Raw genomic sequence first — 27,606 nt, 5'->3', positions numbered from 1 at the left:
GGGTATGTAATCCATGTGGATTAATGTGGCATTTCCTTCATAATCCTATGAATTTTCTGCCTTAAAAATACTTTTTATGTTTTTCCTATGAGTTTAGTAGAAAAGATTCTTTAAATATGTGGTGATATCGGGAATTATTATTTTGTCATTGTGTGCTTTTGTACTTAAAGTCTACAAGTAGAAATAAAACAGGGCATTTTATTCTCCTTTCTGTGGTCTGTTTGTTTGAATTTGCTATTTATTGCTGAGTATTAAGTAATGAGGCCAAGAGGGAAGAATTTCTGTGAATATGCTGGTACCTAAAATGTAGAGATGGTTGTCTGATGGGATTTTGAAATGTGGTTTAACCGTTGTCTAGCTGCCCAGTAATTGCTTTGCTGCTTTAATAAGTCCCTCTAGGAATGCCTGCCTGCATCTTTCACACTTTCAGTACCATTGCAAATCAGATTCTAAACGTTTAATTATTCCAAGAAGTCATCTAAATACAGGGGAAGTTAAATTATTTTGAGAGCCAGACCAGTAAATATTATATTAGTGACTTAGTCCTGAGTTGTGTGTCTGAGTTTTCTGAGTTCCTCAATGTGTTTGGGAATAGTGGAACTCGTGAAGCCACTTCATTCTGGAGTTAATTTTAGGATTGCTCTGAGGGAAGAACGTAGTAGATTAGCCAAATTCTATCTGCAAAATACAACTTAATTTAATTTTGGAAAATATTTCTCAAGAAACTTGGAGTTAACTTCCCATTAGCTAATAACATCACTTAAGTGTGATGCACACTTAGTTTCATGTAATTTCTTTTGCGTGTTTATTCTGCCTCACTTCTTGTTCTGGAATCCTTTTCCCTAGCATCAGCACAGCTGCATCATCCGTTTCCATGGTCCTTTTAACCTCCACTTTTAATTAAAAAAAAATTAAATCAGATGTTGTTTAAAGCTTCCCATTTAGTTTTGGGAAAATAAAAGTTCACATCTAGCTTAGGCGTGTGTGAACAGCTGTTAAAAGCCACAAGCAAAACGATACTTATAAAAGTGGTGGGGGGAATTTTAAGAGCAGGCTGCCAGTTTGACTGTACTTTTCAATAGCTCTTCACGTTGAGCCAAATGGTTTTAACAATAATTTTCTTTGAAAAAAAACCCTGCGTTTTATAGAAGCAGCAGCCCAAGCAGTTAGGCCAGTGGTAATAGGAGGCAACTTGCCATTTCTCTTTAACTTTTTATGAAATTTTACTTTGAATCTGGGGAAATTGCTCATTAGAGAGGTTGGAGGGGCTGATGTCCACCCATGCCCACCCACCATGTACGTACATCTGTCCCCATCTGATTCTAATGAGAGATCTTGTTCATTGAAATTCCAGAGTTCCAAGACTAAGCGTAGAAGGATAATGCTTCCCTCGTGTCGTGTTTTGCAGGCATTATGCTCCTGCTCATGACTTAAGCATTTTGAGGTAATTGTAGGATTTCGTTTTTGAGTCTTGAGTTACCAAATCTGACTAATCAGTTGGACAACATGCAGGGCATTTATCATGCTGAATATTTAAAAGAAAGAGGAAAGACTTAGACTGTTCCTTGTTCAGTCCACCTTCTGTACTGGAAGGAGCTGTCAGAGAGGAAAAAAAAGTTCATTCAAGAACATTTTGTCTTTATGGAGAGTACAAAATGCTAGAGTATAAAATGCTTTGTCACCTAATAACCATGTATATGTACCTTGGGAATCTTCACAGGCAATTTTCTTTGGATGTGTCCTAGCTGATCTATTTCCTAACCGAGACTGCGATGTACATGTTGGCACTCTGAGGAGGTGTGATCAGTCCCACTCTGGTAGGGTGACAGTAAGTTCACTTAGCTCTAATTACTGTGTCAGCATGCACTGATACTCATTCAGAGCATGCACCGAGATGGAGAATTGTCCTCAGTTTGAAAGCCTGGCAAATGCATGGCTGTAGCACTGGCCTGGGTTATGTGTGTCATACAGATACAAGCTTATGTGTGTGTGCCACAGAACCACAGAACAAGCTTTGAGTGGTAACTTGTGCTGATCCACCAAAGTGAGATGTCCCCAGACTTACGCTTCCTAGTTAAATCTTTTGACCTTTTTTGTGGAGCAGCACAGCTGATATTATAATTCTGATTATAATAATCAGAAATGCTTTTAAAGTTTCTTCAAAGCTGCAATTTTATTTTTTGAGCAAACCTTTGCTGTATTCCTTTTGTATCTCTTTTGCCCCCAAGAGTGTAACCTACAGTGTGCAGCCTAATGTTTTGGGTTTGAAGGTTCAGTAGGGCTTTCATTTGACATGTCTCTTTGCAATATGCCCATGTTTTCTTTGCATGGGCAGCTGTGTGAAGATGAGTTGGATAGCAGTGTAAATTCTTCCAAAGTTATTTTTTCATTGTTTTCTCTTTATATGTTGAAATATATTATGATTTCGTATTAGCAATCAAGAATAACCAAAAAAGCTTGTTTATCACTTCCAATTTCTTGGTTTTCTCATTTTTTTGGTGTTTAGTCAGAATGCCCTAAAAATTTCCTGCTCTCATTTCTGAAAGGAAAAGAGACAAATAGGACCATACATTGAATTTCTATTTATGATAAGCTGCTAAAGAAACTCCTTCTCTAACTCTAGTCTCAGGTCAGCCGCTTCAGTGAACTTTCTTGATGGGAGCTTTCTTTTTTGTGTAGTTTTTTATGCTTTTTTTTTTTTTAATTTGATTTTTTTTGATTTAGAGACAAAAGTGGGAGTTGGATTGCTCTGCAAAGCCTGATGGCTACATTAGCTCTGGCAAGAATATGGACCCTGCTTTGTTAGATGTGTAACAGTTGAATTACGTGCAAAGTACATTACTTATTCTTTGAGTCCTCTATGCATTACATAGCTTTAAAGCCTAGGACAAAGTTGGTAATGATTTTTGTTCAGTCACTTGTAGCTGGCCTGAGGAGTTGGTTCCTCTTGCTCATCTGACACTAGTCAGTACTGTAATGTTGCAAGCTGAGTATATTCTGTCTTGGCATGCCTGCTATTTGATGGTTTTGTTTTTTCTTTGGAAAAATAGTAGATACAAATATTGTAGAAGAGCTTTTGTAGCCTTTTCTCAGTATCTAAATCAATGATAACCTATTAATTAAGTTTTGGAATGAAGTGTTCACATCTTGATAAAAATTTATGTCAGGAAGAAACAAACTATATGCTCATGAAGAACAGTTCTTCAATAGAATGATGAAACAGTGATTCATTCATTGATTGAAATTCAAGGGTGGGTTTTTTTGTCTGAATGACTGGTTAGTGAAATGAAATATGTGAATTGGCAAATGTGAAAGAGGTTTGTACAGTCCCACTTCTACTGTCTGGTTTGAACTCATCTTGTTAAAATACAAATAGTTTGTATTCTGTTCTTTGTAGCCTTTGAAATGCTGTGGTTCAGTTTAAGAACCAGCTGATAAATATCATCAGGGATCTGAATATGTTTAGTTTTAATTTCTCCTTTTATAGTTAATCAAAGTATGTTATGTTTCCTTACTAAGCGGTCTTACTTTCTTATAAAAAATAATTTAATATAAAGCTGAGTTGTACTATTAATTTTTTAACTGCCAGTTGAAAACAGTTTGGCTTGGTAATAATTAGTTGTGAAAGCTTCCAAATGGGAGAAAAACTGGGCTGCTGTCAAACAGGATTTGATACACATGGAACAGTTAAGCAGTAATAAATTGCCTAGTAACTGAGTAATTTCACTCAGATATGTGCCAATCTTGCCTCTACATTGAAGAAAGTTTGGAAGAAGAACTGATGTTAGAAATTACTTAATGCTGGAGGTTTATTGTAATAACAATAATACTGACTTGGCCTGATCTTTGAACATTTAAAGCTTGGTTTTATATCCCAATGAATGATTTCATGTTCATTTATAATTTTTGTTGTGGGAGAGCTCCAAGAGGGGTATGTAGGAGAAATGCTAAGTGTCTCCAACTCTTTATTACATCTGCTGGAAGCTACAGTGGAATCAAGCATGGAAGGGCCCTGGAGCTGACCTGAATTGGCTCTGTTAGGAGCAAGTAATTTAGGGTATTGGATAAAAGCATCATACTTAAGAGGATAGCCAGTTTATTAACATGGCTGTTCAGCATGGAATCAACAGAAGGATACCTTTGGAAATGGTCTGTATAGATGGATGCAGCAAAAGCCATCAAGAATGCTGAAGTGGGTCCATGAGGATGTGTTATTTATTAAGTAAATGTTTTTTTCTAGGAAGGAGTTTTGTATTCATAGTTCATTTCCATGGCTTCATGAAATATATTACTCTGAGATACATTCCTCTCTTATTTTAAGGACACCGTTTTAGGAACTGCTATGTAAAGATAAAGCTTTTTGCTTGATGTTATAGTATGTCTGGATTTACTATTTTTGGAAGAAATTACTTGTACAACTGTACCTAGCTCACAAGGCACTGTAGAGTGTTTGAATTATAGGCAGAACTGCAGATGTATCTAACGCTTTGTGGGGATTTGGTGAGGGGAAGGTAGGTGGTGTTTCTTTTGTATTCTGTCTATAATTGCAGACCTCATCTAATCTCTTTTTAAGGAAATATCTGCCTCTAATAACTTGAAAAAACCCACTTTTTCATACGAAATAGTGAGACCCACTGTAACTTGCCTGCCCTTTTGAATGCTGACAAGGAATTCAGCCCTTTGGAACTCACAGAAACCACAGTTCCACAATCGCTTGGTTTTGTGGTGAAGCTGGTTTACAGCTTCCAGTAGCACTGCTACCCCTTGGGAAATCGGCTCTGTGACCTGATCTGGGTTAAACAGAACCTTGAGGAAAAGAAATGGCTATTTTTAATGTGGATCAGCTCATTGACCTTCATAAGCTCATAGGAGTTGCCTGGCTTCCTTAGTAGGTGAAGAGAGCACGGTGTGCTGTGGCATGAGGGTGGGAGCCAACAACAGGGAGTGGGTCACGTAGGTGAGATTTTTCTAGCTTTGGTGTTGCATCAGTAGGGCTTGAATCTGTGGCCAGAAAGTCTTGCTGTTGACTGCAAAAGTGGACAGGTGTGAGTGACTGAAAGTAAGGTCTGTGACATGTTGTATGAGTTTTCATTGAGATCCCAGGACCTTGAGTTGATGAAATTATAACGAACTTTATATTTGATGGCTGTCAATCCACTAACTCTTTGTGAATTTTAGAACGATAAATCATTTAGCAGTGCTCTTAATATTTAACTGATGATGACATACCTTCTCCTGAGATTGATAAATTCAGTAGTGATGTAGTATCTGCATCAAAATTAGAGAAAATATTTGAGAGCAAAGGAATACTGATCCATCCATGGCTTGCAGATATATTGGACTAGCACCATCTTCTGAATGTTTAGTACATTACAGCTTTATGTCTTCACGAAGGTCTTAACATTAAAAAAAAAAATGAACTCAACTTGGAATTTCAGAAGTCTTAGTGCTGTAATATCTCTTTTTACATTCTGCTGAGTTCATGAAATTGTTAAATTAAAAAATAAGAATACCTATAGTTGAATTTGTTAAATTTTTTTACACTTTTTGATCCTGTGTCCTAAAAAGTATATTTAATAATATGAGAGAAATTAATTTGTGAAAAAGGCCATAAAAGTCCTGCACTTGTTGCTAACTCAGCTAAATAAATAAATTTAAACATTTATGTTGTTTCACTAACCTCGATAAAAATAATTTCGTATTGAATCAAAGAAAGATCTATTATTTTTTGTCTGCCAGCAAGTTTTGCTTCTGAGAGCTTGAGCAGTCATTAAAGTTCAGTATAGGGAAGCTAGGAAACTACTATCAAAACCAGTAATGTGTAATCTAAAGGGAAATGGATTTTTTTAAAGATAGGCTCATAGAAATTAATTTTTCCAGGGCATTTCATACAAATATTTAAAAATATATATTGAAGTCATTGTAGTGCTAAAAATTCTTACAAGGTGATGAATCAGGTAATTCTGCCTTTCTTGTTCGTTGCTGTGTAAAGGGGGAAGTTGGTAAGAGAAAGATGTAGAATTTTAAATAGTATAAGTTTTTTCTTGTTAGTGTCACTAAAACATTGTCAATTAGAAAATGACCTGATGGGGTGATTTTTTTTTTGAGTATGTTTAATTACTGTGTTTCTGAAGGATCCTGAATCCAAAAAGTGAAATACTGTGTTTATTATGTGTAGAAACTTTTAAGAATATGAGAAGACATGCTGCAGCTGGAATTGTAGAGATAAAAAGACAAAAAAGTATTTAATGCTGTATTGCATTTGAGTTACGGTACTTAATCAACAGAATTTTAATTTCTCTGATGTGGTCACCCTAATGCTATCACTGCATCATTTAAATGCTATTACTGTTTAATTTGTAGTTTAATCAGATGTTTCACTGTCTAATGCCAGTGTATTAGAGTGTGCTGGTGGACACTGGAATTCCAGCTGTTGTTGGGCATCTTGGATTGTGGCTTGTGTGAATACAGGTTGGTTTTGTTTTCCTTTCTTAGTGTCGTTCCTCTGCTGTGCTCATCACTGTCAATGATTTTTATAGTTAATGTAGCAAGAAAAATATTAAGGGAGGGGATTTTTCTGTCCCAGCTAATTTCTCATTTCTCCGTGTCCCCAGAAAGTGGCTATTTATAATGATATTTGAATTCAAATTAACAGCTTTAACATAGTAAGGAAGTACAACTAATTGCTATCAAATTTCACAGTTGCAGAAAGATTAGGAAGCCTGAACACAAGTGTTAAAGAAAGATGAGTGTTTTAGTGCACAAAGTTTCAGTGAAACTTCATGTGACCTTAGGCAAGGTTTTAAATTTACCTTTTAATGTATATTTTATTTTTCCATTTGTAAAAATAAGAATTAATATTCAGCTATTTACCAGTAAGTTAATTAGTCACTATATGGTCTGGTAGTAATTGCAAAGTGCTGATAAACTGGTGATAACGGTCAGGTAAGAATTTGACTGTCTGCATAACAAGCTTGTAATTTCTTCATGGAAAGTAAAAACTAATTAACCAAAGGTGTAAATCAGAGAACATTAAAGTCCTGTGAGGTGATGCTTTTGAGAGAGAGTGACAGTCATTTTCTGAAGTTCATTCTCCACAGCACAACAGCGTTTCATGATTGTTCATTCACAGCCTCCCGTGGTTTGTTAAGCTTACCCGAAGGTTGCATTTATGTGGGTCTGGATGCTGCAGGCGCTGAACAGAGATAGGTGGTAAAAATCATCTGCAGAGGTCTGTATTGCCAGGTCTGAACTCCTTGTGCCCAGGTTAATGTCTCTTTAACCTTTAACCAAGTCAACTTGGCTGTCTCTTTGCTATGCCACTGCCTGCCATCTAGATAGATGTTTGATGTACTTAGGCACTCGAGTTGCAGGGTGGGGAGATGACAGTCAAGCGTGCTTTCTGTTCTCCTCTTGTGCCTTCTGTGTCCTTATGATACCCTTTTAAAAAGACAAAACAAGGCAGAGTTGCTCTAATCCTAATATAATACTCAATTTGTTGAATAAGATAATTTTTTTTTTGAATAACTGTTTCCAAAAATGTCTGCATTAGGGGTAGGTACAAGGAGTGTAGGTGCCGAGCAGAAGGGATCAGTCTAACTATCAGCATCTCTTGGTCTGTTCGGTCACGTGATAAATGGTTGCAAGAATTTCTGCCAAGAATTCATTGAGAAATGAAAATGGGAAATGTCTGGCTGAGAAAAAAATATTCTTGTTTTCTCTTTAACTGTCTCTTCAAGCTGTGTAAACCAGTCATCTGTCATCGTAGTTTTGAAAAGAAACTTGGGTGTATTCTTTATTTTCCTCTCTTTTTTGTTTTCTTCATAAGAGATTTTACTTTGCTATGAAAAGATGCCTGCTGTTTGTATTTACAAAGGTTAACATATCTTCTTAAAAACAGCCTGTCATCTACCTAACATTCTATATGCTTATTATTAGGTGAGACTCCTGTCACACTTTGTCCTCGGTGTGCTGAGATGGAAATGTTTGCTTCTGGGTGCTCTTCTGGGTTTTTTTGTTGAAATCTATTTGAAATCTTGGAAATGTTAACCTTTATTAGGCTTTTGTCTTCCAAAGATCCACAAGAACCACTGTGGGTTTAAGCTTTAGGAAACAGGCTGGAAACCTTTATTAATTAACAGTATTTGAAACTTTCATTTTATATGGTATGTTTTTATGTAGGAAACTTAATATTGAGACTACAGCTACTTCCATAAATGCAGATCAAACCGAACGTGTCATGCAGAACACATTCCTTCTTCCTATGTCCTGTATTAGTACAAACTATTAGCATTATCAACCTGATTTTGTGTGTAGTGCCTTTACTCTTAGGAGCTAATCACACATTTTTCCTCTTTGTATGTCATTCTTTTAGAGGAAAGAGAATTACACGTAGGCTTTGTAAAAGCACGTGGAGGCCCATAAGAGAAGTATGCATAAAACCAGGCAAACCTCACTTCACAGGCAAGATACTTTTCTGTTTTTAGCAGAAGACCCGGGAAGTGCCCACCTTTTACTTCCCAGATTAGGTACACATTTTCTTGTCTTACATCTGTAGGAATTTGTCTTTTGGTTAGAAGGAGCTCAGATCATAGCATTTAGAGAGTTCTATTTTTCTTTAATAATATATTTTTTTAAGAGGAGGAAGTGTTACAACATTTTGTGTAAATTACAAGAGTTTTTAAGCTATCAGGGCTGTTTTTTTCTTTCTTTCTGAACCCAGTGGTTTCCTGTTGTAGCTGGAAAAGTTAAGTATAGTTTTTTAAGTATTAAAGTGCAGCACCAGCTATTGTTATTCTGCCTTAGCAAGTCTTATAATACAACGTTTGATTTGTTACTGTGTCCTCATAGGGAAGCATCAGCAGTAGAGTGTACATGACAGTGAGAAAGTAAACACATGCTTGCAATCAAATTAATGTATTTCATCTGTCTTCAACTAATAACAATCTGTCATGCTATCTATCTGAGAAGGGGCATAAACAGTTTATTTTGTGTTTGGAATAACTTCCTGGAGGTAGTTAATGTGACATGTAGTTTGTCTGACATGAGTATAACCAGATCAACACTCTAGATGTTTTCTTGATAACCTAAAAAAATTACTGAGAAAATCTGTACTGGAACTATATTTATACTTCGTTTTGAGCTTCCTTAAATCAGAGCAGTGGCGTAGTTTTCAGGACTTCCATGAAAGAGGTTTCTTTTCTTGGCAGTTATACAATTTGAGTGTGAGAAAAAGATTGAAACTATTAATAAAAATTTAACTACAAAAAGCTGCAGTTCGCACTCCACCGCTTAGGTTTGAATACTCGAGAAGTGAGCGTTGTGGTAATTTAAAAAGTACCAAATCAAAACTGATTTTTAGAAACCTAAGGAACACACAAAGTCTGACAGTACTGCAGACTCAGTACAAGTTGTTGTCAAATTATTTTATTACTATTTCAGCATAAGTTTGGTGGTTATTCTGTTTGTAGACCAGATTATTATTAATCACATCAGATATGTTATATAAGATGACTTTTTTATTTACACAGAAAGAACATTTGTGTCTAGAAAATGAAACTGCACTTGCTTGAAGGTCCAAGTAACCCATTCAAATATGCCTTAAGGTGTAATGAAAAAGCCCCATCTTTCAGTAGGAAAGCAATAGGTTGCTGGTAAACTGGAGGGGAAAAAAAGCTAAAAAGCCAGGGAGGTTTGTTTTTTTTCTTCTATCTTTTCTCTCCTTTTCTGTTTTCTTCAGAGTGATGGTAGAATTAGAATTTTAAAATGGGTGATACTGCTTAGGGCAGAAGGGACCTGAGAGAGTTTCCTTGCGGCCAGGGCTGCAGGACCTGCCAAGCCATGCTCTGCTGAGCTGTTGTGGGGTAAAGGTGTGATAAATTGAGCAGTAAATCCTGTTATCCAGAAAGCTGCTCCCGGTATTCATCGTGATTTCTGTTTTACTCTTCATCACAGTGGATATTTTGGCCCATCTTAGAGAAATCCCCTTTTTATTCCCTTTTTCATGCACTTTTGCTTAGGCGTGGGAGAGGCAGAACCTTCGTGCTCTGAAATGAAACTTTCTGTGCTTGTTGATCAGTGTATTGCAGAAGGAAGCTACCACTGTATGACAGTATTATCTTCATCACTCTGTTGGGTTTTCAAGGGCTCAAGCTAGGTTTGTTCTTAAGAAATCATTCGGAAATTATACCAAAAACAAGGATGAAAACGAGATTGTCATATACAGCCCCCCCCTTTTTTTTTATGACCCTGGAGTATTTTCAGAAGAGAAAATATGTACATAATTTTAAGCACATGTAAATCAAATTAATAAATTATTAAAGCATTTTACTTGTCATGTCTGTGTGGGCTAATCGTGATAGCTCATTATTTAAACATTATGTAATTGCATACCTTGTGTGAACAGCTGCAAATACTTTGTGGAAAGATTTATATTTCGTTTTTCACAGCGAACTATAAAAGAATATATTTTTGTGCTGTGCCCTGATTAATATAGATGTTTACTTCTAAATTTAAAAGTAACCTTGATTATATTAAAATATAAAATAGTTATTATATGCATAACTACAAACCTATATAGTTGTAAATTCATTTATGTGTTAGTACCAATTTTAATGGCAAATATGGTAATTATCAATAAAAGTTTAGCTTAGAGAGGAGAACTGCCCCTTTGTAACTGATTCCCTCACAGACATTATGAGGGCAAGCTTTGGAAGTGAAAGATGGTCAGATTGGGGAGGAGAGCTATCCCTTTACTGAAATTCTCTGAACTGTCTCATGTTTCTTTTCCTACATATGGCTGAGAAAATGGGTTAGTTATCACTGGTATAGTCATCTACCATGACTGTACAGTACTTTATAGTTTAGAAGTGTAATCTCATGATCCAGGAGAAATGCCAACAAACTATTAACCATTCAGACTTGCTTAACATGCATTATGCATGGATCTCAGCTGTTTATGCCATTCTGAACAAGTACTGTCACTATTTTTTCAGCTGCTTGGAAGTACCTGTGCAAGTTATATATTTGCGTTTCTTCCAGAATTACCTGAAAGGAAGATTTATACAAAATGGATGTTTTCCGGCTTTAAAAAAGAAAAGAAATTAGTTTTACATGGAGTTCTTCTCCAGTGATGCTATGAAAGAAGAGACTGGCAGCCCTGTGGGAAAGAGAGATAAATAGCTTGAGAAGCAGGCTTCCTTTTCTGCATAAATGATCTTCTGTTGTCTTTTTAGAGTATGTGCAGTTATCTCCTTGAGTGACAGTTTACTGTTAGTTTTTCAGCTTTTTGCAAGGTAACAAAACCAGCAGGATCATTGTTCATCTAACTGATGAGACATATTTGAAAATGCTTGCTGGCTTCATGTCTGTGCCAGTTGTGTTACTCTGGTGGATTGTTATACATGTCTTAACATTAGTTACATGAAAATAATACAGCTGTGTGGTTGGTATCTCACTTTTTTCCTTGATGGAAATTCTGGTGAGCTCTTTATATATCTCCTGGGCCATTTCAGGGAAGCAGGTGAGGTAAAGGAGAATTTAAGCTGCCTGGCTGTTGGTTTTCCACATTTGTGTGGTGTACTGGGGTGGAAATGGTAATTTCTATTTTCACAGTGGTTCTGTGTGGCTTGTTGCAAGTCTTTTTTTGTCTTACAAGAATGGCACATATATCTAAATATTGTAAGAGAAACCTATTTAGCATTAACCATTAGTGGTTTCAAGTAGGTCTCAAGTCAAAAAATAGCAGAATTATTCAGTCAAAACTGAATGGCTGTGTGGAAGCAGGTTGTAAAGGACCCATTTGTGTTTTATCTAATACTTTATCTAGTGTCTTTGTATTCCCTTGCTACTACCCAATAAACTGAGTTTCAGTGACTCGCTCTTACTTTCTCAAGTAAAGTTACACAGAGATTTGACTTTGAATAACTGTTTATGCTGTCTCAAGTGTTTGCTCAGAATTTTTCTGTCATGATACGTAGTGTTTCAGACATTTAAAATAGTTTCCTCCTCCATTTTAAGTTAGGACTGGCTATCAGCTTTTTACTGCAAATAAGTGATGAACAGCTGGAAGTCAGTGGATGATGAAAATGTTGTTTATATAAATGAAGATGTGGTCCAGTAAAATCTCTCTGGTCCCAAACTGAACAGACTATTTTGTCCTTGTTGTTTCTGAAATATCCCTTTCCCTTCACAGAGGTGACCATGATGGTTTTTGTGTCTTTTTCCTTTTCTGCAGTTTTCTTCTTACCTGTTTTTTTCCCCTCACATCTTCAGGAATGCCTGAAAGGGAGTATCTTTGGGATTTCTGTGGGGGTTTCATACTTTGCTCCTAGATGCTGTTTTCTTTTTTTCACCTCAGTAGTTCTCTGCTTAGTCTCACCTACAAATCAAACCTGAACTCTCCAGAGTTCACGAGAAATACCTGCTTTTGCTGCAGCAGACACTGATCTATGCTGGTTTCATCTACAAGGTGAGATTTTTTTCACTTGAATCTGTCTGGCTTGGTGAAAGCCATGTCTGAAATACTCAAGTTCCTAATCAAACCAGTAGCTTTTGGGGATGCCTGTCTGTCCAAACATACATAGATCTGTTAGTTAAGGAGATGACTCTTCACACCAGCCAAGCTTAAAGGTAAATGTTTGGTTTGATCCCAGAGAAGCAAAAGGTTCAGCTCTGGCTACTTTGTACCTAAGTTGCAGAAGAGGTCAACTAAGACAACTGAGATATTTGGCAACTGTGGTTGGGTTGGGTTTTCTTTTCTGTGGGTGTTTTTTTTGGGGGGTGAGGGGGTGGGTGTTTGGGTTTTTTGGTAGTTGTCACACCAACTTTTTAGTGTGTGTTTCAGGCATAAAAAAGAGCCAATGGCAGCAGCCGTATTGTGGATGGTTTTTTTTAGGGACATCAAAATGACTTTGGGGGGCTAATGAGCCCCTTTTTTTGTCTTTATGAGGCCAATCAGTAAAACAATGACTGATATCTCTCATGACTCATGATGTCCCTCTGCTTCTCCTGATTTCAGTTTTCATCTGGTTTATTTAAGTATTCAATTCAATGCAAATACACTAAGCAGTTCCAGTATAGTCATGGAATTAGCAATGTTCTTATACTCCTTTGTCATTTTGATTGCTGGCATGCTACCTTCAAGTGCCATTCGTCTTGATCCCATTTTTAAGACATGATAAATCAAAGAAACCTTTTCACTGCATTCTGTAAAATCTACACATCTTGGGGTAGCTTTGACTTTTCATGCTCAGAAAACATAATTTATTAATACAGTTAGCAGATTTTGTGTCCTAGCACATAATCCAAGTACTGTTTTGTTGCACTTGCGTGCTGTAATGTCTGTGTTTGCAAATAAGTATGTCTGTTTTTTCAAACTAAAATCCTTGTGTCCCTCTTTGACATCCCATTGTGAATTTCTAGCCATTGATTTAAATTCTAGGTAAAAAATGAGCTCTTTTCCCCTACCATTGTCTTTCTCATTTACTTCAGATGAGGAGGATGACTGTTCCATCTGACATGTAAACTTTGTTTGAGCTTTTCTCTGAATGTTTGTGTTTGATGTGCGTCCAAATCTTTCAGATTCTTTCTTTGAGACCTCTGTTAGATATGGCCTATCATAACCATTACCCCAGTTAAAACGTCCTTATTTTGCATCTTAATTTTAGTAATTACTTTTTCTTGGCCAATGCAATGTTATCTAGTCATTTAGAATATTCTGCAAGATCATTTTGCTGGTTTGTAAAATCAAACTATATTTACATATCTGATTCTCTTTCTTTCTATCCAAAACTTTTTTGTCTTTGCCTTTAAACTTTTCATGGCTTAAGTGAATTCTAGTATCATCCTTCATCCCAAGATATCTATTCCTGCTGTTAATTGGCTCATCATATGAGCCCACATTGGCCAGCTGTTAGTTTTCTTTCTATAAAGTCCCTGCGTTCCTTATAAACATCTTTTTAGAAAATAATTTTTCTCCTCCAAATCCCTCCTTAAAGTCTTTGTGCTGTGATGTCTAAATAAAAGCTGGACAGGACTTATCTCCCAGTGTGCTAAGAATTCTTCCTGTTGAGCTGACCAAAAAAAGGAGGGGGTACTGGAGGGCAACTATGCTCTGTGTTTTAGCTGATCTTCAGTGACTGTGCCCTTAGCCTGTGGCAATGCAAAGTAACTTGAGTTAGCATAGTCGTCTTTCATTGACTGCAAACTGCACCTTTTTATAGTTAAATATTTATTAACGCTTGAAACCCTTTTCTTGTACTAAAACTGTGCCCTCTTTCATTGAGGGCTAATGTAACATGAATTGCCTTGAGTTTACTGTGGGCTGAGTGTGCACATGGACAGTTACCTGGCAGTTATCTGGCATAACAGTAACCGTACAGTTCACAGCAGACTGCCCCTGATTCAGAAGGCACAAGGTGAAATACTTGTAAATGGGGAGAGGGACTGAGAATTACACAAAATTCAGAAACATAATTTCACCTTGATTTTCACTTCCAGTCTGGTAGATTCTAGGATCCTTTGTGCTTTTAATTTCTCTGCCACAGCAAACTATATGCTCTGCTATCAATATATTATTCTTGATATTTCTTCAAATAGAAAACAAGACTCATTTTAGGGATATGGTTTGCAGTACATCAGTGGCATTTTTTTTCTTGTAAATTCATCTACCTTTTAGTATGCTCCCTATTTTTTCCTTTCTGGGAAAGAGATTTTTTGAGAGATTGTAGTTTGTGAGCTTGTCTTTATGGATTTGCATAAGTATGTCATGGTATTTTAGAGGGATACTGTGTACATGCTAACAATTTATTTATTTTTATTGCAATTGTGTGTATGTTTATGGAGTTTACATTTAGTCAAAGAAATACAATGGAGGTGGGGTAAAGGTTCATAGAATCATAGAATGGCATGGGTTGGAAGGGACCCCAAGGATCATAGAGCTCCAACCCCCCTGCCACAGGCAGGGCCACCAACCTCCAGGCCTGGAGCTACACAAGGCTGCCCAGGGCCCCATCCAACCTGGCCTTGAACACCTCCAGGTATGGGGCATCCACCACCTCTCTGGGCAGCCTGTTCCAGCCCCTCACCACTCTCTCTGTAATAAACTTTCCCCTTAATATTTAATCTAAACCTTCCCTCCTTTACCTTTAATTCATTCCCCTGTCCTTTTTAAAAAAACCTGATTCCCCTCCTGTTTCTCTGCTCCCTTTGGATACTGGAAGGGTGCAATGAGGTCCCCCCACAGCCTTCTCTTCTCCAGGCTGAACAAGCCCAGCTCCCCCAGCCTTTCTTTGTAGGGAAGGTGCTCCAGCCCTCTGATCATCTTTGTGGCTTCTCGAACCCTCTCCAACAGTTCTACATCTTTCCTGTATTGGGAGCCCCAGTTCTGGACAGAGTACTCCTCCTGATGGGGCCTTGGGGTTCCTTTTAAGAGCTCATCAAATAAAAATAAAGAAAATAAGTACATATTTTTCCCAAAAGAGTAATCTCACTGTTGTGTTTTCCAAGCTGCGATTAAAGCCAGTATGTGAAGGGTAAAAATAATCGTTAATAATGGTATGGTTTAAGCAGTACACTGTATTTTATTCTTAAGAGTGGTTCAACAATGGCTCTCTTCTGGTAGTTATTTTTCAGAGGAAAAAAAGCTAAGTAGCTACTATGTGTACTGCATGAGTTTTCAACAAAACTGTTACCGACTTTGGGTTTTATCTAACTAAATTTATTTGTTCTGCCTATTCTGAAACTATTCTATGTTTAGTATGATGAAAAACTACTACAAACATTAGTGTTAATAGCTTAGTATTTTAGTCCTTCACAAATTAATGCCTGTGGTAACTGGATGATTCTAGGCTTGTTCTTATAAACAAGGCCTTACTGATGTGCAAGGAACAGTAATATGTGGCAAAAACTCCACACTAACCAAGGTAAGCATTATAAATGGGGTGTAGGAATCCCCTGTTAGACTGAAAATCTCCAAGAGAAAATCTCCAGAGCCTACAAATTAAAGACCTCCAATATCATTTAAAAATAAAGCCTTTTATGTAGTAGGAGAGCATTTTTTCAGCTGATAATCAAATGACACTATTATGCAGGCTTACTAGATTTGCAAATTTACAAGTTTTTACAAGTCAGTTGGGTCCCTTCCTCAGGAAATCAGTTTAAGTTTTTTTTTCCTGTATTGACTCAAAGAGCCTGGTTGTCCTTAAATCCTTCTGAATATATTTGCCTTATAATTTGACGGCATTGAGTCAACACCCTTATAGGAACTGTAATGCAATAAAAAGAGAAACTGTTCAATATAGTTTCCAGTTACCTTAGGATCAGATTTGGAGAAACTGGAATGCACACAATAAAACCTGTGCAAGACTTGAGTTCCATGTTGTTTTGGAAGCAAACAGTGCTTTTCAATGTAAAATACCATTGGAAAGCTTTGCTTTCCTTCCCTTCCAGTGGTGGTGAGATGATTAAAATGAAAATGCATGTGACTCTTGAAATACACGTTTTCCTGTTGTTAAGTTTCTGAACCATACCTTTGTGGAACTGCAATCCTCATTTGCAAGTAACTAAGCATCAATGTTTTTACTCAGTTCATTTTTTATTATGGTGAATTTTTTTGCTCTGCCATGTTCTGCAATAAAATTCCATATAGCTCATTTGCATTTTTAGCTTAGAAAAAGTATGTAGATTCAGATGTGCTTGGGGGACTCTCTTTTGTAAAAGTCTTTAGATTACACTGGAATCTCCAGTATGCATCATCCGTGCAAACAGAATGCTCAGAATTTACTACTGTCTCAGGATTTTGTAGGGACTCAGCAGTGAAGTTGTTACACATTTCTTTTATGTTTCCAGAAGTAAATTTGTCCTTTATTTCACATGTTAATTCGTTGCATTTGACCATGTAAATTTAATTGTGTTTTATTTTGAGTTTGGTAAATAAAATTAACACGAGGTAATTAAGTTTTGGGTTTTTTTTTTTGCAAATTACTATAAAAAGAAGGAACTTTATATTTGCATACGTCTGTAAAAGAAAATATTAATGTTGTTCCAAGGGAAAAATTCCAAGACAGGTAACCAAGTGGGCTGCATTGTAGTAATTTTCCCTTTTTTTCAACTTCTTTTTAGTTGACTTGGAGCACATGCGCACAGTGAAGGTTGACAAGCACCAGCGATTTTGTCAGGAAAACAATTTCAGTAGCCATTTCGTGTCAGCCAAGACAGGAGATTCTGTGAGTATGAAAAATACAATCATAAAATCCTTGTAGATGTCTGTGCTTTGAAAGCTGCTGCTCTGGGATGTGATGTAGCTGTTTTATTGTAATTCACATATACGACCATTGAGAACTTTGGCTGCTGCTGGTCCTTTTTGCCTACCTGCTTGCTTGAAAAACAGATCTTTCTATAAGTATATATATTAGTTATCAATTACAGTGGCTTCTCATCCAATCTACAGATTAAGGTATAGATTTTAATAGCCCACCTTATATATTTGGCATGAGAACTGAGATGAAATGGGTCTTTTTTGCTGTCAGCCTGCAGTGAAACAAACTCTTTTGATCCAGGTGGAGTCTCATTTAGAGACCATCAGTACAGAAACTTCCCACAGTTGATAATGTCAGAAGACCCTGTTGTGATCCAAGTTTTTAATAGGGGTCCTGAGCCATGAGGCACACTCCTTTGCAGGTCCATTGAAATTTGAACATTCTGGTATTCGTAATGCTTTGCAGAGCACATTTTTGAGCAATCTTCTGACTCTGAGCTGACTGTGTTATTTGTTTTAGTTGGAAGCCTATGGAAGAAAAGCTTCTTTCAGTTGACTGTATCAGTCAAATTAAATCACACTGTATTGTTTTGCTTGATTTCTGTCACATGCCTGATGAATTTGTCATTCCCATAAAACAGTCCTGTATCTGTCTCCTATTTATGACAACATAATTCACTTTATTTTTATGTTACTGAATGGTAAGACCATGTTCAATTATATGGAACTATAATTTTGTAACTTAACTGGAATTGCTTGTTGTTTTAAGCTCTTTGAAACTTCTACATTCGATTTACCTAATTTTCTAAGATAATATTCTTTAAAGTTTAACAATAGTGCTGTTACAAATGCAGTGGATCCTGATTCTCCTTATAGTTTGTGTTAAATCTGTGGCATAAATTTTTGTTTAAAGTGTGAAAATTCAGGTTTTGGGTGCTAGAAACAAGAAAAATCAATTCAGTCAATGAAGTGTGCTGCTGATAAAATTGACTCCTTTCTCAAGGAGACAACCTTTTTGTGGGATTTGTTAATAGGCAATAAAAGCATCTCTTTTTATGAGGTTGATATACCTAACATTACAGATTATGAAGGAATCTTTATTACCTCTTTCTAATTGCTTCATGAATTACAGCAGCATCCCACTGGATATAATGATTGTAATGTTTTTACCTTACTGTTTAAAACCAGAAGTAAATCTGAACATACCTAGAAAGCATTAACCAGAAATTTGTGTAAATATCTACTAAGAAAGTATGCAGTATAGTTCACAGTAGTTCATTTTTAGTTCCAGTATAGATTTGAGTTAACTCTTTCACTGTTAGCACACACTGACCTTTCCAAATCTCCATGTATGTGGGTAATTGTGCAGGAAAGACAGGGTGTTTACCCTAGACAGTGATTTAAGAAGAGGCTGTCCATTGCTACTGTGGATATAGACTAGAGGAATCTTACATACTCAGTTAAGATAAATGAAGTGATCAGTTTTGCTTACCTCAGATCTTTCCAACAGACTGGTTGGCAAAAGATAATTTTATGTACATAGGAAAGCTGAAAAGCCTCCTCAAGGGAGAAAAACTTTCATGAAAGATTTAGTATAACTGTCTTACTGTCTGTCAAGTTGCATAACTAAAGCACTGAACACTGATGTTTCTCTGCACTAAGCATCCTTATGGCAGGTGATGTAGCTCAGTACACCTGAGAGCCAGGTGTGGGTTTAAGTAGGTCTCTGGAAAAGGTCAGCCTGTCCAGGATCTCCTTTCTTGCTGTGTGAGTGTTGGTAGAATAGACTAGTACTCAACAAAGTAGTTCGGAGAAAGAGATATTATCTTGGAAGCTATCATGGCTAGTTGGTTGTGCCACTAATTTGTTACTGGTTTTCAAGTCAGGTGTAAGAAAAGATTGTGTAAAAAGTGGGTTCCATTGAAAATAACTTAAAGCACTTCACAAACCTTGCCTTTCAGTGAGGACAGCTGCAGGATGAAAGCAATGTTTGTGAGTAGTTTGGACTGGGAGCTCAGTGGAATTACCATGTAGGTGTAGCTTGACAATACAGTGTTGAGCAGCAGTGCAAGCATAAACTGCTTCTCTTTAACATCTGTGGTAATCTTTAATCTCATTTAAAATACAGATATTGGTGGTCTGGATTGAGATGCAATAGAGGAGTCATTTAAGATAGCATTGCCACCCTGTGTTATCTGTCAAACCATGTCCAAACTCTAACTCTGCAAGGCTGTTGCTTGCTGTACACCATCCTGCTTGTTTCCTAGAGACCTTCTGTTCAGTACAGCACTCAATGTTTTGCCAGACTCTTCAGAACAGATGTATCATTGCTTGGCTTTTGTAGTATTAATGTCTTTCAAATGTGTGTTAGAGATTTTGGTGGAGTTGACGCACAGTTGAGTTATTCTCAGTTTCAGAAACCTACCTCTCTACTGCACAATACTCTGGTAGTATGTTTTTGTGCTAAACATTACTGAATACCCTTATTCATATTTTATAGCACTGAGTGTAGTACTTGAGAGGTGGGTTGTGTAAAAGCTTGTTTAAACTCAGGTCTCTGGAGGCAGAGTAAAAGTGTTGCTTAACAACGCAGCATACTGTTCCTTCCTTGTACCATTGTTGAGTTACTTTCTACAATTTTTAAACAAAATTGAATGTACCAGATGAAGTTATTTTCAGATCTGTTTTGCACAGGTCATAATTTTGTATATCTCATTGTTTACAGTTTAAGAATGGCTTGATATATTTGAAAGAACCTCAAGGATGTCTGGTTTTAATCATTTAAGTGCAATTTAATTTTTTTCCATAGGTCTTCCTGTGTTTTCAGAGAATCGCTGCTGACATACTTGGCATCAAATTAAACAAAGCAGAATTGGAACAATCACAGGTGATTTTCCACAAATATGTTTTCTCTCAGTATTTTATTTAGTGTTAAAAAAATAATCTCATTGCAAATTAATAACTATCCTTTAAAATAAGCTGCAACTATTGTTCGGAAGACAGTTACTTTCACATCAGCTTTTTAAACTACAGAAATACTTTCTTTTGCCCATCATGATAAACTTGCTGAAACAGGAAATGTATGTTCAAAAAAATCAGGAAAGAACTTTAATTTGAGAGCTGAAAAATAGTACTTATTTTAGAAATTAAAACATACATATATACACAGGTATCACGGAAGACACGTATATACACATTAATTCCTAAACATTAATGCAATCAATACAGGTTTTGTAATAATTGTACTTTTAAAATTCATTAGATATTTAGAAACAAATGTCACTTTAGAACGGTACAAATATAAGTGATAGAACACATAAGTTTCTGTGAGTGGAAATGTTCTAAATCAATCTTATGGTCACACAGAAAAAAATACTATTTGTCTTTCACAGAGTCAGGAATTAACTATGTCAAATCCTGTGTTTGGTTAATCTCAGATTTTACTTTTCATTGTGTACCTGTGCAATACAGCACAAGAATGCTTTCCTCAGTAGTCACTGTCAGCCTCAGTGCAGGAATAATGACTGTAGTCACTGTTTCCCGTTTTATTCCGATGTGCAGATGAGAAATGAATCCTGTTCTGATTCGGTATACCCATTCTCAACAGCAAGCAGGCCTGTGAAATCATGCATTTGGAAATCTGTTGTTATGGCTTCCAGGCATCTGCAATTGTTTTTTCTCACTGTACTTGTCCCAAATACTCTTCCCCTAAAGGAGCTGCATAGTTTCTGCCCTTGCACTTTGTCTTTTCTTCTTCGTGTTGTTTTATCTTGGGAGTTTTTCTGCCATTTGCTCTGCAGTAAGAAAGGGCTGAGGAGGAGGAGAATGTTTCCCAGCAATAAGTGGGAAGGCCATCAAGAAGGTTGTCCCACGTTCTCTTATGTTGGTTAGCAGTGAGTTGGGATGTGAATACACTGTGAACATGTGGCAAAACCCTGCTGCATGTCCTTCTCTGAACTGTAGCAGAGCTTTGTTGAACTCGTGCTGTTCAGTAATGGATGTATGCAAAATAGCCCTAATGGGAATATTGGTTTATGACTTTATGAATTAATGTTTTCAATATTTAAAAAAATTTGAACTGTAACTCTGTTATTTAAAATGTGAGTACTTGCTTAACTATATCTACCAGAGTTGGAAGCACTTAGTTTTTATCAGTGAAAGGTAGGAGATCGAAAATGTTTTTAATTGTACCAGTAAGCAAGCAAGAGGTTTTCTAATATAACCCTTTTTCCTTTACCACCTCCTTCTTCCTAGTTCCTGCTTCTAAAAATAATTTTCCTGCCAGGAAGACTCTGTGCATAGGTTTAAACCAAAGCGTTTTTATACAAACCCAGTTTCAGAAATCTCAAAAACAAAGATTATACTACTGAGGTCACCCTCAGTATATAATGATAGTTGAGATTATAATACACTTATTTTAAATGTACTTATTGAACCAAAAAGAAGCTCTTCCAAAAGGAAGTTCTAGTGGTGTAATAACCTGGAACTGCTAGTTAGTACCTATGTTAAACATTTAAGTACCACAAAATAAGTCAACAAATTTATTTAAAAGAAAGGGAAAACATTTCTTACCTGCAGCTTGGTCTCCTGCTTTGTGAGATACACAGTAAATATGTAATTTCTGAAAGTGTTTTGGCCCAGTGGTGTTTACAGTCTAGTCTGTGTTGAGGTGGTTAACTAGAAAGCTGCATTACAAACAGCAACATCCTAAAATACAGGGCATACCTAACAAGCAACACTAAGGACCTTCAGAAAGCTCTAATTTGTAGGTAGATAAATATTGTGTCTTTTCAGCAATGTTTTACTACTAAGGCACTATCCATCTGTTCTGAGCTCTATCAGTATTTGCATATAAATTATTTAGAACATAACGAGTCTTTGATTGTATGGAACCAAATACCTTGGGCACTTAAGATAGGAAAGGTAAAGTCTCTGCATAAAATCAGAGAAAGAAAACTTTAGCCCTCATATCCTCATGGAGATGAATAGAAGGTCATTTCTTGAGAGAAATTTGTTAGCCTGCAGTGGGAAAGTCTAATTTGGAGTAATGTGTTGAAGCTGTTTTCCAAAAGCATGGAGCTGGTCTCTTGGGTGGAAGAGGTGGTGTAAGATGATGTTGCCACTACTAAGTTTCTGGCTTACCACAGGCTTCTGGTATGACAGGTACAGGTTACATAGTGACATAGTGTAGGGGTGGTTTGTTGTTTGGGTTTTGGGTTGGGATTGTTCCCTACCTGTTGTCCATGTGTCATCCCGTCCCCCCCCACCCTGTTTCTGTGAAGCACAGAGCTTCCTTAAGTTGTGGGACAGCTATGTGAATGTGTTCCTTAAAATTTGTAGGCATTTAATACTGTAGCTACTAGACTACAAAAGTAAGTAGGCAGATAGATGAATGCAAGATAAATGCTATAAAGAAACAACAGGAAATGCAATAGTAAATGCAAGTCATCTTTAAACCAGTAAGTATGCAAGTTTTGACTTAAGTTTCATTTTTAAACAGAATAATACACTTCAGTTTTTACAGATCTGGGCTATTTACACACTGCATGATGTCTTTGAATTTTCCAAATTTGTGTAATGTGACATTTCCTTATTTTGACCAATGAGGAGGTTGTTGCTTGACCATGTTTGTCAGAGAACATCATCAGATGGCTTCATTCAACCTAGGTGTAACAAAGCATGAGATGAAATACTGAGTTTGTGTGAAATGCCAACACTGAAATGCTGTATGTGAACTGTGCTTTATTATGCATTTCTTCATTGTTACTGATTGTCTAATCTTGAGAATACTCTTTAAAAATGATTTCTCACATTTTAAAACTTTTCTGCCTGAAGATTATATTTGTTGTGTTTAAAATGAATTATAATTGTTACAGTCACTAGGAAGGTCTTAGAAGTGACCCACAGGTGGTTAGAAATAAGTAGTAACATTCCCAAACACGGCTCTTTAACTTGCATGAATTTGTGGGCCTTGACTCCTGCCTGTTGAGATTTGACTGGCAGAACTGCAGAAGCTCTTGTGAAAAATGAATGGAGTTCTTGGTCCCCTTTCAGTTAAGAGCAAAACTGTGAATTAACTGCAAGAGCAAGCCTTAGAAATGGAATTATTTATCAAACATTGTTTTAGAAAACAGCTGCAGCAGTTTAAGATACTAATGCAACCCAAGCCGTTTGTTACTGCCCTTTTGCTGGAATTTATCACTCCCACAGAAGACTCAGAAAATGGAAGGTGATCATGTGCCTTGGCCACATCAGGGTGAAGTTGAGCAGCTTAGCTTAAACTGCTGCTGAAAGTTGTTTTTAAGTCAAGCTGCCAGACTTTGTGCTGAAGCGGATGAGGTGCAAGTACACGTTGCATTCCACCAGCTCTCCTTTGGCAGCAGAGATGTCCAGCAGAGGAATAGGACAGACATTTGGGGGTGGTAAGTTTTTAAACTATCTCAGCTAGAGCTACTAAACCTTATCTGTTAATATGCTGAGATGACTGTTAATCAAACCTTTATTTGGTCGAAACTGTGATGAAACAAAGAACTAGATTACTCTTTATGTGTGGCTGGAAAGTAGAGCATGTTTTTGGAGTGGAACAGTTCCAAAGTAAGAAAATCGCAGATTCTGACTTATTTTCAGTCCTCAAAATACTCTCCCTTTTAAATTGCAAAGGTCTGAAGAAAATTGAGGCAAGAGATTCTTTACTAATCAAATGTTTTTCTTTCTGTGTTTTTTACTTTCAACCGTAGTGTAAAATCTGCATGGGGTACAGCTTTGTTCCTTGGCATTGGCAAGAGCTAGCATTTTTGTAAGTGATGTGTAGTTTTCTCTTTAACTGAATGCCACTTTGGCAAACTAGGGTGTGTGTGCCAGCTTTGTGCAATAAAATGTTTGGCAGATAAGTCAGATCTGGAATTCAGAGCACCTGCACCAAGAAAGATTATTTCTCATGATTGGCAGGGCTTTGAACCATTGCAGAGAAGTGTCTGACATAAAAACTGATACAATGAAGCCCAGCTTTTTAATTACCATTAAGTTAATAAAAGGAATGTTGCAATGGTATTTTTTTTACTCTTATTTAGATGAAATTCCTTGAGAAAATCCAAGTCATTTATGATAGTCAGTTGCTTGCTACACTGTGCCTAAGCATGGGTCACTAACCTGCCTGTGTTTACAGGATGGGATTTAGACCAGTGTTTTGAGGAGAAATTAATTGCCTACTGATTGCAAGGCTTCCCTCCCTCCCCCCTGCCATCCACCCCCCCTTTTTCCCCCCACCCCCTCAGTTCTAGTCCAAAGATTTGTATGAAGAAACTAGGTCTTGTGAGGTCAGATAACACTGTTTAATGCTAGGACTCCAACTACTGCCTTACATGGTATTTGGCAACCTTGCCCTTGATAACATCAGGCCAGGAGTCCAGTAAATCATGAGTGTTGTCCACTAGATAAGATAATATGAATGTGATCAATTCAACTCAAGAAGAGTACATCAGCAGCTAATAAATCCAGATCCCTTACCAGCCAATTCAGTTATTGTTGCTTGTTTGACATAGAGGTTTCATTTGCAGAGGTAACCTTTAACATATGCTGTTTATACGTTTATATAATCCAATTTATATTTTGTTTCCTTTAAAATAATAGTATTTAGTCATATATTGCATCATTTTAGCTTTGAAAATACGTTGTGTAAAGGTAGGGGTATCTTTCATAGCACACCTACCGCCTCTGTTACTTCTTTGCTGAAATTGTTCTATGAATTTCCCCCCGTGGCCTGAACACTGTATTACTGGTGAGAAAAATGTCAACAGTTTCATTTGAGGGGAAACGTGAGAGACTTTATTTTGATATGAAGTAACTAAGTTAAAGCTTTGCAGCAATTAGATGTGAGGTTGTTAATTTATGTCATTGTTTTTGAGAATATCTTTTGTTACAATGCGTAGTTATGCCATGGAAAAGAGGCATGTGTAGATTAATGCAGTTGTTGCAGTTGTTGTTAGGAAGCTGACTAATGTAATGTTTAAGTGCCTTAGACTTAAAGGAATAGGCCATTGTCATCTTTTCTTTTGCTAAGTTGCCTTCCTTTTTATCCTGTCCCTTCTCTTGCTTTAATAGACTTATCTGATTGCATGTATGAATATTTCACACTGGTGCTTTGAAAGGGCATGTCCTTGAAGGAGCATGAGAAGCATCCCTGATGCTGATAGTGATGCTTTCAGCTAGACATGCTGATCTTGATGCCTGAAAAGAAATGCACTTTCATTTTGCTTCTGCATAGTCTATGTCATTCATTCATTCTTTCCAACTACTGATCAATCTCTCCCATTTTTTTCCCTTCTCTTTTCTTTTTACATTCTTCTCCCTGCTCTCTGTCCATTCTGTTGGTACACGATTAACAGCATGTTGTCAGGGCAGAACTAGTGAATTATCCTGAAGAAGATAACCAACGTCACAGCACTTCCAACTGCAAGAGCAAAATCTGCTCAATGCAGTAGCTCAGGTATTGATGGAAAACTTGGGGCTTTGGTTTTGTTTTGCTTTGTTTTGTTTTTTTCAAGCTGCATTGCTTTTACAGGAACTGAGAACTATTACAGTGAGTTTTACTGGGGAAAATATGTTTTTTTTATTGGTAAGCAGTTGTAATACGCATAATAATGGGTTAATTTGGAGCTCTTGTGTACAATTGCATGTTTCTAATAACTGGATGGTTCATAGAAACTTTGAAATACTTCATGTTACCTTATTAGGAAGGCCCTTAGTGCTGTATATTCACAGTGCTACATAGCTGCCTCAGATGGAAATAGACACGAAATTTGAATCTCATTTCCTGCTTTGTAAATAGATTGGGTGATATCTGTTGGATCCGTGTTAGAAAATACATGTTTATGCTATGCAGAGGTTCTTTTTATGCTAATTTAATCCTTAGTCAGTCAGTCTATCAAAACTGCTTTGAAATATGGTTGTATTTGAAATTTGCTTTGAATTCTGTCCATGTTTTCTCATCAAGTGCTTAAAGACAGAGAGACAACTTTACATACAATTTCTGATTACGCTTTAGGCAGTTATTCTTGAAGAATGCATACCATGGCCTTTATAAACAAATACTGTTCTATTATTTCCACACAAAACTATTTTCATGGAAGTAAAACTGTATTTGTTGCTTATGCAAAAAAGTCGTGTTCTGTTTGTGATGGTGTGAAAAGCTACCAAGGCACTTCCTTCTGCATAGTGTGGACACTCTGATATTTAGGATGAGAAGTAGCACCTGATAAGACTTTCTGTAAGGTAATGAAAAAAACTTAATGGTGTCTGTTTTGGCAAATTTTTCTCCCTTAATATTCATAGTAAAATATCTGTGGAATGTTTTGCCAGCAGGAAGATTGTATTTTCTGATTGTTACTGTGTTTTCTTTTATAACAGAGGGTGGTGAAGGCAGATATTGTCAACTACAGTCAGGAGCCTGTGACAAGAACAGTTAATCCTCCTAGAAGCTCGATGTGTGCTGTGCAATGACCATGCAGTTCCTCTGTGTTTGTACCTTTGACCGTCCTCCTACCTTGACACAGGCTGTGGGATTACCACACACCTGGTTTTAAGAGTGACCACCACAACAATGCAATTAGAGGTTCCAAAAACGTGTTGCACCGTCGTACGCTGAGAAGCAGCAGGCAGTTTCTCAGCTGGCCAGAATTCAAAGATGGAGACCACACACGTTGAAAGATTAAGATCTCTATTCTTTTAAATTATATTTAAATAAAGCAGGAGAACTGTTTATATGTTTCCTCCATCTATTTGACTGATACCGGAATAAAAATGGAAGCCCTGCATTCAAAATGCTTTTAAAGACATCACCGTGGAAGGGTCTCTTGCCAAAGCATTTTTAAATTTTCTTTTTCTCTTGATTTCTCCTGTGACATGAACACTCAGCAAAATGTACCTTGGAAAACCTATTGCTGGAATAATTTTAAGTACGTAACGTATTTTATCTAGGGATAATTTGGAAAGTATTCTGCTAATATATATATATATGTATAGTGCAAAATGTATAAATTGTATCCAGTAAGATACAGTGCTTGAAATAAAGCTGTAATATAAAATTAGTTACTTTCCTGAAGTCTCAAGTTGTCTCCATGGATGCTTTGAAAAATGCTAGTGGTTTTGTGTATTTTTATTACCACATCAACATTACTTCTTGCAGTAGTAGATATGCTCATATATCTTCATGAATATGGATGAACCTCAGTCAACAGTCCAGGCTGTAAAAGTTGAGTGATATATTCAGCATGCATTAGAAACTGTTGATAGATCAATTAGGATCAGTCATTTTTAATAACAAACTGACTTTTGGCCTGGTATTCTTTTCT

General features: G+C 36.7%; 1 protein-coding gene across 1 annotated transcript in view; it reads left to right on the top strand.

Annotated features, from left to right (window-relative positions):
* The window catches only part of RAB28 (RAB28, member RAS oncogene family), a gene marked incomplete at its 5' end in the record, with an annotated part of 61,642 nt that extends 34,298 nt beyond the window's left edge, over nt 1–27,344 (top strand). The window contains 3 exons of the mRNA XM_084266713.1: nt 17,122–17,225; nt 20,067–20,144; nt 26,663–27,344. Coding sequence (XP_084122839.1) covers nt 17,122–17,225; nt 20,067–20,144; nt 26,663–26,755 — 275 coding nt within the window. The 3' untranslated portion in view covers nt 26,756–27,344. The remainder of the gene's footprint in view (nt 1–17,121; nt 17,226–20,066; nt 20,145–26,662) is intronic.
* Between the last annotated feature and the right edge of the window lie 262 nt (nt 27,345–27,606).

The sequence above is a fragment of the Gallinula chloropus genome, assembly GCF_964237585.1.
Source record: "Gallinula chloropus genome assembly, chromosome: 7".
Classification (NCBI taxonomy): Eukaryota; Metazoa; Chordata; class Aves; order Gruiformes; family Rallidae; genus Gallinula; species Gallinula chloropus.
Note: the sequence above shows the minus strand (reverse complement) of the source record. Positions and strands in the feature narration are given on the sequence as shown.